Source organism: Monodon monoceros, unplaced genomic scaffold (assembly GCF_005190385.1).
Source record: "Monodon monoceros isolate NGI ecotype Baffin Bay Population unplaced genomic scaffold, NGI_Narwhal_1 Super_Scaffold_19, whole genome shotgun sequence".
Lineage (NCBI taxonomy): Eukaryota > Metazoa > Chordata > Mammalia > Artiodactyla > Monodontidae > Monodon > Monodon monoceros.
In genome coordinates, this window is record NW_021703775.1 from 11,063,022 (window position 1) to 11,075,438 (window position 12,417).

Here is a 12,417-nt window from a genome sequence, read left to right on the forward strand (position 1 = left end):
TGTCATTGCTTTTTAAAGTCTCCTTTGGTTGTAAGTTTTCCCTGACTCTTGTGGGCTCAGAATTTGCGGGATTCAGTAGACTCCACGCTTGGAAAAACCAGGAGGAGGTAGTGTTCTGGGGAGAAACGGCTCTAGCAACATGGGCAGCAATGCTTTACTCTAGAGAAGAGCGAATATTTGTATCTGTGAAGACCCCTACATTTCTAGCTCTAGGTTTTCCTTAACAATATGGCTGACAACTGAGTGATTAAGAAGCTTATTATATTTTTACTTGATCCAGAGAACCTTGTAATTCTTACTCAGAACGTCTTTTGGATTAGATGTTTAAATCAGATCACTGTGCACAGAGTGAATAATCTGTATATTGCCGCATACGTCTACTTCATGTAGGTTGATCTGACCCTTAAAGCAGGACATTTGTCCAATAATGTTAAAAGCTTCACTCTTCTTCTGGTGTCTTTGACACATCTGCATTCTGGGTTAGATACACCTGCTCCTTGAAAGGTGCATTTATTTTTACTCTTACATAATAATGAAGAACTTTGCATTTACATGTATAATTCACAGAAAACTAATCTTTGCTAGAAAGAAAATGGAAAGGATAAACATCCCACGGATAGATTGCATTGTATTTCTTTAAAATTTTACACAGTCAGCATCTTAGATGTGACCGTTTTAAATATGATTCTCCGTCAGCTCTTGAGTATGCATCCAGCCTATGGTTTGTTTATACCGTTCCACACAGTTCCTTTTCCTTATTTTACTTTTTGCACGTCCTTTCACACACGTGGGGATGACGAGGAGTGCGTTTCTTTAGGAGCCGTGGCTGCAGGTTTGGTGCGGAGAGGGCAGAGATTGAAATGGTTGACCTGAGTTGGGTGGGATGCGCTGTGTTTTATTTGCCACTTTATAACACACTTTTACGTTATCACGGGACAAGTTGATGACAAACATTTGTTGACACCAAAACAGGTAACTTCCATGTGCTCAAACACAATTCTGTTAGGCAATAACATCTTTTATGTGGCCTTTTATAAAACAATGATATGAGATAAATTGTTTTTCTTCATCAGATGATAATTATAATACAATGAAACTTTTACATTCAGATTTTTTTCCCTATTTTTATTTTTCAGGGTTCTAACCATTTAGCTGTTGTATTTGGTGACATTATTTTAGCCGTTATTGACTCCATTTTTGTATGGTTCATATCCTTTACTGTGTCCTAAAATTGTTGTATCATTAAAATCGGATTATTTTTAGTGTGTAATAATAATAGAAATATACTCATGCATTATTGTTACCTCAATATAGAAATTTAGTTGAAGGTGAAAAAGTAACGATTCCTCAAACAAAAAATATCCTTATTTTTTCTATTAGTTCAGCAAACTTAAATGCACATATTGAGCGATCTGGTAGGGAAGAAAAATACATAACTAGGAGCAACATAGCAATAGTAATTGCCACGTTAGAGAGGTGCGGTGCAGACAGAGGAAAGAGAAATTTACTCCAGGGTGAAAATCAGGAAAGATTTCAGGGAGATGGTGACATTTTAATTGAGACTGAGTGGACAAATCGGGGTTTACTAGGAAAAGAACTGAGGGGAAAGCATTCTGGGAAGATTTAAGGGGACCAAATAGTTGGAAGCATGGAAATATAGGGACAGTGGCACGATGTCTCAGAGTAGCTTGCCTGTAGGTAACGTGTGTAGGAGCATCGTGGAAGGTGGGACCAGAAGGGAAGGATAGAATGACATGCTCGAGGGTTTAGAAGGTGGAAAGTAGCAAGTAGCTGAGGCTGTACAGGTGACTGACATGATGAAATCTTTAAGAAAGAACTCAAGGATGGCATTTTAAAAAAGGCCTGGGAAAGGAGAGTCTAGAGCTGGGAAGTCTAGTAAGGAGTCCTTTGCAGTGGGCCAAAGGAGGGATAGTGAGGGTTAGAAGTGGGGCAGAGGAAATGGAAGAAGGACTCTGGATGACAAGCTGGCTAGAAATGGGTGGGGAAAGGGAGAGAGGGCTCCCAGGAAGGCATGCATGTCTCAAGTAGGTGGCTGGACCAGTGTTGCCATTCTCAGGGTGGTAAACATGGATAAGGGACCACAGTGGGTGAGGGTTGAGCTGCCCGGGGCATTAGTGTGAAGAAGAGAGTTGGAAGTCCCAGCCTGGCTTAGCAAGAGGAGTCAGAGCTGGTGACAAAGGTGGGAGTCAGCTTTGTGTGGGAGAGGGTCGCAGCCGTGGAAGTGACCCAAGAAGAACAGGTAGACCAGCAAGTGGAGAGGAACCAGGATAGTGCCTCGTGGGGCAGAAACATGCATGGACGGAAGTCCAGGGCGAAGGGAGGTGGGAGAACCAGGAAGTCGTCCTGGGGTGGAGGCTAGGAAAGCTTTGGTAAGGAGGGGTGCTCAGCAGTGGCTAGCGCTGCAGAGACATGAGTTCCCGAGGCGCACCTGTCTGCCTGGTTCATTCCAGGGGTCACGGCGGACAGCAAGAGAGTGGGTTCGCTGGAGGTGGTGGGCCAGAGGCCATAGCACAGCAGGAAAAGTTTCAGAGACAGTGTTAACCGATCCTTGAGGCTCCTCCTCGCTGACTGAGTGACTCCAGTGGAGTCTGGGCAATTCCACTGTTTTCCTCTCCTAGGCAGGACCCTGTAAAGTGCATTCGTGGAAATGGGAGGGATTCTAGAGAAACTACGACCTGGTCAGAGCAGAATGCTGGGTTCTGCGGATCCAGAACATTATTTGTATCTGTTTCGTTGACATTTATGTCCTCTTTGAAACTCATAAGCTTTTATTTTTACACAGTTCTTTTTGTTGCTATTGTCTTTGATAATTGTCTTTTAGCTTTTTTTTTTTTTTTTAAAGAAGATGTTCGGGGTAGGAGTTTATTAATTTATTTATTTATTTTTGCTGTGTTGGGGCTTCGTTTCTGTGCGAGGGCTTTCTCTAGTTGTGGCAAGCGGGGGCCACTGTTCATCGCGATGCGCGGGCCTCTCACTATTGCGGCCTCTCTTGTTGCGGAGCACAGGCTCCAGACGCGCAGGCTCAGTAGTTGTGGCTCACGGGCCTAGTTGCTCCGCGGCATGTGGGATCCTCCCAGACCAGGGCTCGAACCCGTGTCCCCTGCATTAGCAGGCAGATTCACAACCACTGCGCCACCAGGGAAGCCCTGTCTTTTAGCTTTTAACGTAAAATGTGATTTTGTTTTCCTTGTGTTTCTTTCCATGTTCTCATCTTTGTCTCTCACAGGGAGGGCCGGAGGGCTTAAAATTGCCTGTGTCCCTTCTCTACAGGAAGCTGTCCCTTTCTGAAGGTGCGCTAACAGGTGTAACACTGTTAGTAGGATTTTCTGAGCTCCTTTTGGGTAAACCCGGTCTTATCTATTCTTTAAATTCCCCGTTTGTGAATTCTCGATATGCTTCCAAGTTAAAAACAAAACAAAAATCTTTTAATTTATTTTTATTCTCGAAAGCAGTGGTTCTTAGCCTTGTTTGGGTTCTGGCAGCAGAGATGCCTTTGCAAATCTGATGAAAGCTGTGGAGCCTCTTCACAGATTATATATAAACACACACTTCATTCACACGAGGAGTTCTTCCTACAGTGAGGCATTTGCAGACCTCCTAAATTACGTCCAAGCCCCTAGTGTCCGAGGGGTGTCTAGTAAAGGGATAATACCTGATTTAAAGAGTTGTTTCGATCAACTTGCTTGAAAACTGGATTCTACTTCTGTTGAGAGCTACCAGTTGAGAATCCAAGTTTACTGAATAAAATTATAGTAATATAAATCTGATCTTCTCCGAGTTGTAAAAATTTCTGACTCTAATGTAATTTTTCATATTCTCTACTCTAAAAAAAACCATGTAGAGTCATTCAGTTGTTCAAAAGGTGAAGTCCGTTCCTCAGTTCTGCAGGTGAGCAGGGTTCCAGCTCTGAGTACTCATCCCCAGTGTGGAGCCCGCTCTGCCGAAGCCCCGGCTTCATCGCTTGTCAGGGATTCTCACCTGACTTGAGGATAAGGGGCAGGCAGTGCGAACATCCTGGGACCTGGACAGGCAGAATTGCAGGGGAGGTGAACTAGCTACTGGGCTCAGCGTTACTGTCTCTAATCTTCATGTCTTCTCTTCTGTCATTGTGAGTTTAGAAAATGAGCTTAAGACATCTCTTCATTTTGGAGTTGTCTTATTTCTAAACTTGTATATGCTTAGAGCCTTGTAAACTTTGCATTTAAAAAATCTGTATTATCTTTTCTCCTGGTAATTTACAGATATGTATTTCAAAGTATTCTTGTTCTTAATCATCTCCAAGGTGGTACATTGGTTCATTGGGAAAAATACATAGTAATGCAACTTGGCAGAAAATTCCAGAGGAAAGTGGCTGTAAACGCTCTAATTCCATCTGGATTTGAATGAGGGTAACTTACCACCTTTATGGACAGCAGTGGCTTTGGTCCAACACATAATGAGCCAGATTGGGATGGGGAGATAAGGAAAATAAGGGGAAAGATTTAGCTTGCTTAATTAATAATGTTTTTAATAAACATGTTTGAGGTAAAAGTCATAAAGAAATCCAGAAATTAAAGTTCTCTTGGTTAGTATTTCATGGTGAGAGAAAGGAAATTTAGCATCATCCATTTCTGCCTCAACCTGAATTTCTGACGTTTGCTTTTAGATTGCCGTTTGGTAATTTTCATTACTGAGATGAAAAGTCTGCTTTCTCTGTACAAAAAGGTAGTGGATTTCCTAAATGATTACCAATGACAAGCAAAGAAGCAGGACTACGTCCTTATAGAATTGAGTGCTGGGATAATGACCCTGCTTCCTTCACCTTTGGTGAACCTCATCTAGCTCCTCCTGTAAGAATCTAATTCTACATTAATAGAAAAAAATAGCCTGAGAGCGCCCAAAGCCACAGCCTTCTGCCTCTTTTCTCCTGCTTGTTTGATTCTTTTGCTGTTTTGCTGCAGGCAAATGATTCTGATCTTGTGCTCCTGGCCAGCCTCCCTCTGTCTCTTCTTGACTCTAGCTTGTGCTGGTGGATATCCTTTTCCTAGCGCAGCAGCACGTTCAAGGTGCTTCTCTTGTCAGGATGGTGGGGCCTGTGTGCTTTCACTACTGCTTCAGAAGTATTCGGTCTTGATCATGTTTATTGAATAAAGCATATTTGCATGTCTGTAAATTCTGACAGTAGGCCTAATTGGTTGAGTTGTGCTATTTTAGAAATTGATCTTCTGTTGAAACTTATTGGTCATTCAGAAAGATTGAAAAGCAGCTTTGGTAGTTTTAGTACTAAAGTGAAGGTTTTTGATGAGTGAAGTATTTGGAATTTAAATAGGAGGCCTAAGTGCAAACTGTGCCACTCCCATTCCTTTGCTCAACTCTGTTATGTATGTTCGGAGTGTGGTCCCTGAACGGGGCTTGGCAGGTGCTGCAGAGGAAGCAGCTCCCGTTTACAGAGCTCTGGCTTGAGCACAGCTGCACTACTGAGGAGCCAGTGGACAAGCCTCTTTCAGCTTCTTTGTACCTGACAGTGTCGCACTTTACCTGAGCCCTGTGCTCCTGGAACAGCCGTGGTTAAGACAGCCTCCACCCTTTCGTGTTCCGGGAAAAGGCTTACTGTCAATACAGACAGGTGCCTTTCCCCATAGGACTTCGAGGAGACTCCCAGGTGCCCCCATGTTCACTTGTGACAGGGCCAGACACAGACCTATGTACCCACTGACCAATCCGGACAAAATACCAGACTGAACCAAACTAAGCCTTCTCCTTCCCCTGGGTTCCCGAGCTTTCATCCACCCGCAGCCCTCCTTCATGGCCCCTCCTGAAAACCTGCAGACTTCAAGGAAAGTCATTCTCTGAGCAACTGTCCCGTCAGGCCCCACCCACTTCTCACACCTGCTGCTCTCGACACCTGTTTACTCCTCCCTATAAAAGCAAAGCCCTTCCCTGCCTGACCTTTGGGACTCTCTCGGATCTTGTAGTCGGAACATTCTCCCTATTGCAATAATCTCTTCAGTAAAGTCTCTTTTTACCTAAGTCCAGATTTGTGTTACTTGACATATTTCAGTTTCAATTTATAAAATGGAATTGGCAGATGACGTAACTTCTTAATTATGGTCATTCGGAGGATAAAATAAGAATAGACCAGAAACAACAAAATAAGAAAGAAACAGACAGAAAAGCACATGCCAAATGGCATGTCATGATGGGATCTGTAAAGAGTGTCTGGCCTAAGGGGGACTTGGCATTTAGTGTGTGTCCTGCTCTGTTCTCTGTTTCAAGAACTTGGCATTGAAGGAGCACGTCATAGGTCTTCTTGCTTATGTTTTTTTTCCTTGAAGTGTGTTTACTTAGTTCAGACAGTGGTATATTGTAAAACAATATCTGTGATGAAATTGGTATCATAATTATACAATATTGGATAAGACAACATTTTCTGTGTGTTTATTAGTTTTAAATGATAGGAGTTATATATAGCAGTGCTAATTTTGGAAATGTAGCAGAAGATTCTTATTTTGTTTTTTATCTTAACTGTATATTACTATTTAAATTTTTTTCCTTAACTTTTTTCACATTTTTATAAGTTTGGCACAAACTATGAAGACTCTAAGGCTAAGAAAGAACACAGTGAAATTTTCTTTGTACAGGCACTTTACAAATACCCTGATCTTTGCCATACTGGGTAAGCTATCTAACTTTTCTTTTAAAATACATTATTTTAGTATTGCATATTCTTTCACTGATTGACTTTTTTTGGTGTGTTTCAGCATCTGTAGTGTTTATGGTGTGGACAACGAAGACATTTAGAATTGCAAAATGTCAATCAGTAAGTATAATCTTCCTATTTAAACAGTTTTCATTTTTAATTATTCTATTTTATTTTGTGTAAGTTTGAAGAATTTTGTGTTTGTAGACAGGTAATTTTAGTGGAGATTTTCTTTACTTGGAATTATTTTGTATAGAATTATAAAAACATTTGCCTTCTTTAAATGTCTGAAAAAGTTCCTCTTAAATCTCCTTTTCCAATTATGCCCTTTTCTCAACTTCTTTTTGTATATTTTGAAAAGGAATCCTCCCCCTGTATAATTTTAGGTAACGGGAAATCTTTTTCTTCCAGCACACAGTGTAATTGGGTTGTTTTGTACTTAGGACTGTAAACCTTAAGCCTGACATGTTTCTAGGATGGTATCCTCATTATGAACATTCAGGAGATACCCTCCATGGATTCTCTAGTTAGAAGAAGATACATTTCTCAGACTTAAAATAATAAAAGACCCTCTTGGGGGTTTCTTGATTTGGAAATAGTCTCTAGTTCTATATAAATAATTATAAAGAGCCCTCTGAAAACCCTGGACTTCTGCTGCTGTAGGGATAAGTTAGTGAGAGAAGAAACTGTTCTTGTCTAGAAAATAATTGACCTCTGAAGCCCTTTTAAACTCTAATTCTTTTTTTTTTTAATTAATTTATTTATTTTTGGCTGTGTTGGGTCTTCGTTGCTGTGTGCGGACTTTCTCTAGTTGCGGCGAGCGGGGGCTACTCTTCATTGTGGTGCATGGGCTTCTCATTGCAGTGGCTTCTCCTGTTGCGGAGCTCGGGCTCTAGGTGCGCGGGCTTCAGTAGTTGTGGCACATGGGCTCAGTAGTTGTGGCTCACGGGCTTTAGAGTGCAGGCTCAGTAGTTGTGGTGCACAGGCTTAGTTGCTCCGTGGCATGTGGGGTCTTCCCGGACCAGGGCTTGAACCTGTGTCCCCTGCATTGGCAGGCAGATTCTTAACCACTGCGCCAACAGGGAGGTCCCTCTAATTCTTTTTACGATGCTATATAATTTGTTAGGATTTTATTCATTATATTGGTTATAAGGCTGAAGTAAGCATTAATATTACTGAAGTAAGCATAATGATTTTATAGAGATAGCATTTCTTAGTTTTTATGTTTCTCGGAAAAACGTGTGCTTATTCATTTGGAAGACTTACTGGTTGGAAAGATTTCATTAGTACTTGTCATTATGTGCTATTTGAATGGGAAATCTGTATGTTTATCAGAAAATTAACTTTTCTTGTTTGAATTGTCCTTATTATAGGATTGGATGGAACGCTGGGTTGATGATGCGTTTTGGAGCTTCCTTTTTTCCCTTATCCTTATTGTAATAATGTTTTTGTGGAGACCATCAGCAAATAATCAGAGGTACCTAACATAGGGAAGGTCAGATTTGGCAAGGGTTTGTTCGTCATCTGCTACAATGTTAAAAGAGCATTTGTAGAGACTGGGGAGGCGGTCCTTGCTGTTAAAGAGTGTACATACAGCCAAGTGGGGAGACAAATGTAACAAACGCAGGACAGTGAAACAAGAGGTCTATAAGCCCAGCAGGAAGGTGGGAGGGGTCCATGAAAAGGCAGCATTTATGTTACACCTTCAGGAAAGGAGTAGGACAGTGAATGGCTGACCTGTGAAAGAGTGCAGGTTTTCTAGGGGTAGCGGGAACAGACATGGCATACTTTGGAGGCCAACAAGCCATACAGTTTGGTTACTACCCTTACACTGGCGGGTCATAAAGCTGGAAAGGAAAAGTGGGAGCAAAATCGTAAAGAGCTTGAATGCGAAATTCAGAAACTTGTACTTTACACTACATGTGACAGGAAGCCCCACAGCTTCCCTTGCCTCATTCCTCTTCCCCAAGCAAAGCACTGTGAAGTTTCTTCCTTCTAGGAAAAAATGAAAAAGTATATACTAGTGTGTGTGTTTCTCTCTCTCTTTAAAATTATACAACATGCAAATCAACTATACTTCAATAGAAGAGTTTTTGATTAAAAACAGATTTAAATATTATACAACAACAATGATAGTACATACATACATATATACACTATTCTGCACTTTCTTTGTTTAAAATGTGTCTTTCCTTATCATCTTGTATAGACCTACCATATTACTTTTAATAGCTTTCTGGCATTCCATATGATTGTAGCATAATTTATATAAGCAGTCCCTAATTATTAGACACTTAGTTTCTAGTTTTTTTGCTATTATCAGCAATGTTTTTTTTTTTTTTTTAAATCAGCAATGCTTTTTGAATGCTCTTGGACCTAGTGAATGTGGCTTGATTGGTGTGCTTTATTTTCACCAATCAGGTTAGGAATTTCTTTTCGTTAGGAGATAAGTAAAAATAGTGGGCAGGGAGGTAAACCTGACATGGAGAAAAAAGTACAGCAGAAAATTCCCTTCCCTGAGCATTCGATATTTCAAAGTTGCTTCCAGAGAAATTTGATCCATTGATGCTTTTACCAACGGGTTTGGGAACCCCAGTTTCAGTTTCTTCACAGTAACCTTTGCTGATTTGAGAGTAAAATAATTAAATTTTTATCATTTCAATTTATGGGAAACTTTTTAAGTGTATATATTTTTTAAAGTGTGTACTGACTCTTTTAGATGTAAACTGAATGTTGAACAGGTTTAAACACACTAGTAAAACTACTCCTTGTTTTTGATTTAGATATGCCTTCATGCCCTTAATAGATGATTCTGATGATGAAATTGAAGAATTCATGGTAACATCTGAAAATTTAAGTGAGTGGCATATTTTCTTATTAAATGACCATTGCATATATTGTAACAAAGAAATATTGTACCTCTACCTGTGATGCAAGGTCAGATACACTTTTTTTCCTGTAAAATATTTTTAAAACTGTATCTGCAGAAACCTCTATTATGGTAGACAGTCACAGAAGAGAAGTCAGTAATGAAATTTTCAAGATTGCTAAAATAGTTTGAGCTTTTGTTATATGTTTGCTCTTAAAGTCTAAGTATTGAAATAGCTGCACTGTTTCCCACAAGAGTGATTTGGTATATATTGTGCTTAGCTCCTAAACAATATTCGTCTTCTTAATGATGATTGCTAAATTTCTTTGTATCACCTCTCCTTGCTCTTGAAAATTGTGCACATCTGTAATTTCCCAGTCATGCCCAAAGCATTTCTAATTATGGTTTTAGTGCTTTAGTTTTCATCTTTCTATTAATTTATACATAAGTGTCTTATCATTTTATTAATTTTACCAAAACACTGTAATTAAAGCATTTGTTACGGCAACATTAGTATGTAACTCAGATGTAAAGAGTAATTTTATCTTTATTCCATTCTTCCTTCCTCTTACTTTGGTTTCTCTTATTAGTAACATTCTTTTTCACAATTTTTTTTTGTTTCTGTACTGTGAAAATTTTATAATCTACCCAGTCAGCAAAATTTGCAACATAATCAGTGTGCCTTCAGTGTCCACACTTCCTTTTACCTCCTCTCATCAGATTATCACCTACAACTAATTCTTTCATGTTTTTCTGACTTTTCTGTTAAGAAAAGAAATCTGCAAAACTTATTCACAGCAGAGATATTAAAATTCAGTATGTTAGTTCTGGCTCCAATAATGATGGAATGAATTGTTTGGGGCTAATCTTCCTGCTGATAGCTAGAATAAACTCTGGACAGATTTTTTTTTTTTTTTTAATTAACTATTGGAGGCACTGGAGAGCAAAGAAAAGCAGGCAGAAACTGGAGGAGATTTCACTGTTGAAAGAAGAGAACCATGAAAGAAGAGTTCATGCCCAGTCAATGAGACAGTACAGTGGCTAGAGCACAAGCAGACAGGTATAATCTTACTGATGCAAGGAATTGGAGAGTGAAATTTGGGGCTGTAAGAATGTCTGGAGATTGATGGAAGAAATCCAGAAAAGAGAGAGCCACAAAGGGGGAAATTCAAAAGTCTATAAAGTCTCTCTAGTCTTATCTGATACCTGAACTGGGTATGTGCAAAGTGAGACTCCAAGAAGCCAGGGGGAAAACAATAGCTATTAGGCTATGAAGCGGAACAGAAATTTCAGCAGCTGCCACAGCAGAGTTTGAAATTCAAATCTCAACAAGTTAAAAGTGCTTTCCATTAAAACCCCAGAAGGGCCACTCCTTAGAAGTAAAGACCACAGTCTGGGACCACTGAAATTTACCCTAGGACTAAAGCTAAACTGAAATAAACCCTAATCAAATATAAAAGCATATCCCCAAAAGATCAGAGTGATCTAGCAATAATTTGAATTGCCTGCTAGAACAAAACACAACACTTCCCAGAGGAAGATAAGAGAATCCAGTCTATAAGATACCATTCTCAATGTCCAGTATGCAATGATAAATTACTAGACATAGGATGAAACTGGAAGCCGTGATCCATAGTTGAGGGAAAAATCAGTAAGATCAATCTAGAGGTGGCCCAGATGTCACAGTTAGAGTTGAATAAAACCATCGACCTACTTGACTTGATTGGTATTTATAGAACATTACATTTAGCAACCAAAGAATAAAGGTTCAAGTCTACGTTGAATACGATAGACCATATGTGTGGCCATTAAAAATGTCTCCATATATTTCAATGGATTGTAATCATACAGAGTATGTTTCTGATCACAATGGTTAAATTAGATGCACAGCGGTAAGATATCTACAAAATAATCAGATGTTTAGAAATTAAGCAATAATTTCTAAGTAACTCGTGGATTGAACGAATATCAGAAAATATTTCATGCTAATGATAATAAAAGCATAACATGTCACATTTTACAGGATGCAGCTAAACCAATTCTTAGAGGAAAATTAATAGCTTTAAATGCCTATATTACCAAGAAAACATATTGATAATATGTTTCCATCTTGAGAAGCTAGAAAAAGAATGGCAAATTAAACCTGGGGTAATTAGAAGGAAGGATATAATAAAGTTGTGTCTACACCAATGAAATCGAAAACAGGGGGAAATAGAGAAAATCAGCAAAGCCAAAAGTAGTTTCTTTGAAAAGATTAATAAAATTGATTAACCTCTAGGTAATCTAAACCAGAAATAAAATATAGCAAGGCAAATTTCCAACATTGGAAAGATAGGGCGGACATTACTACAGCAAGAAAGGGTAAGTAAGAGGTTATTATGAACAAATTGGGCATTTGGATAAAATGAACAAATTCCTTGAGAAATACACTTAAGAAACTACCCTAATCTTAATTCTAACCCTATGCCACTAATTGGAATAGCCATATATTTATTAAAGAAATTGGGTTTGAAATTTTAAATCTTCCCATAGAGTTCCAGACCCAAATGGCTGGCTTCACTAGTGAATGCTTTCAAATACCTAAGGAAGAAATATTCTAATCTTATGCACCTCTTTAGAATATAGAGGAGGTGACAGGATGGGAGAAAATATTTACAAATGAAGCAACTGACAAAGGATTAATCTCCAAAATTTACAAGCAGCTCATGCAGCTCAATATCAAAACAACAAACAACCCAATCCAAAAATGGGCAGAAGACCTAAATAGACATTTCTTCAGAGAAGATATACAGATTGCCAACAAACACATGAAAGGATGCTGAACATCACTAATCATTAGAGAAATGCA

General features: G+C 39.2%; 1 protein-coding gene across 4 annotated transcripts in view; it reads left to right on the plus strand.

Annotated features, from left to right (window-relative positions):
* The window catches only part of TMEM87B (transmembrane protein 87B), a 51,534-nt gene that overhangs the window by 21,072 nt on the left and 18,045 nt on the right, over positions 1–12,417 (plus strand). For 3 of the 4 annotated variants that reach the window (XR_003794897.1, XM_029231890.1, XM_029231891.1), the window contains exons 11-15: positions 1,137–1,208; positions 6,568–6,676; positions 6,762–6,820; positions 8,074–8,177; positions 9,484–9,557. Coding sequence is in view for 3 of the 4 variants with exons in the window: in XM_029231890.1 (XP_029087723.1) it covers positions 1,137–1,208; positions 6,568–6,676; positions 6,762–6,820; positions 8,074–8,177; positions 9,484–9,557 (418 nt within the window). In the remaining variant the exon portion in view is untranslated. Of the gene's footprint in view, positions 1–1,136; positions 1,209–4,961; positions 5,034–6,567; positions 6,677–6,761; positions 6,821–8,073; positions 8,178–9,483; positions 9,558–12,417 lie in introns of all 4 variants that reach the window. The other variant, XM_029231892.1, reaches the window with a different exon arrangement.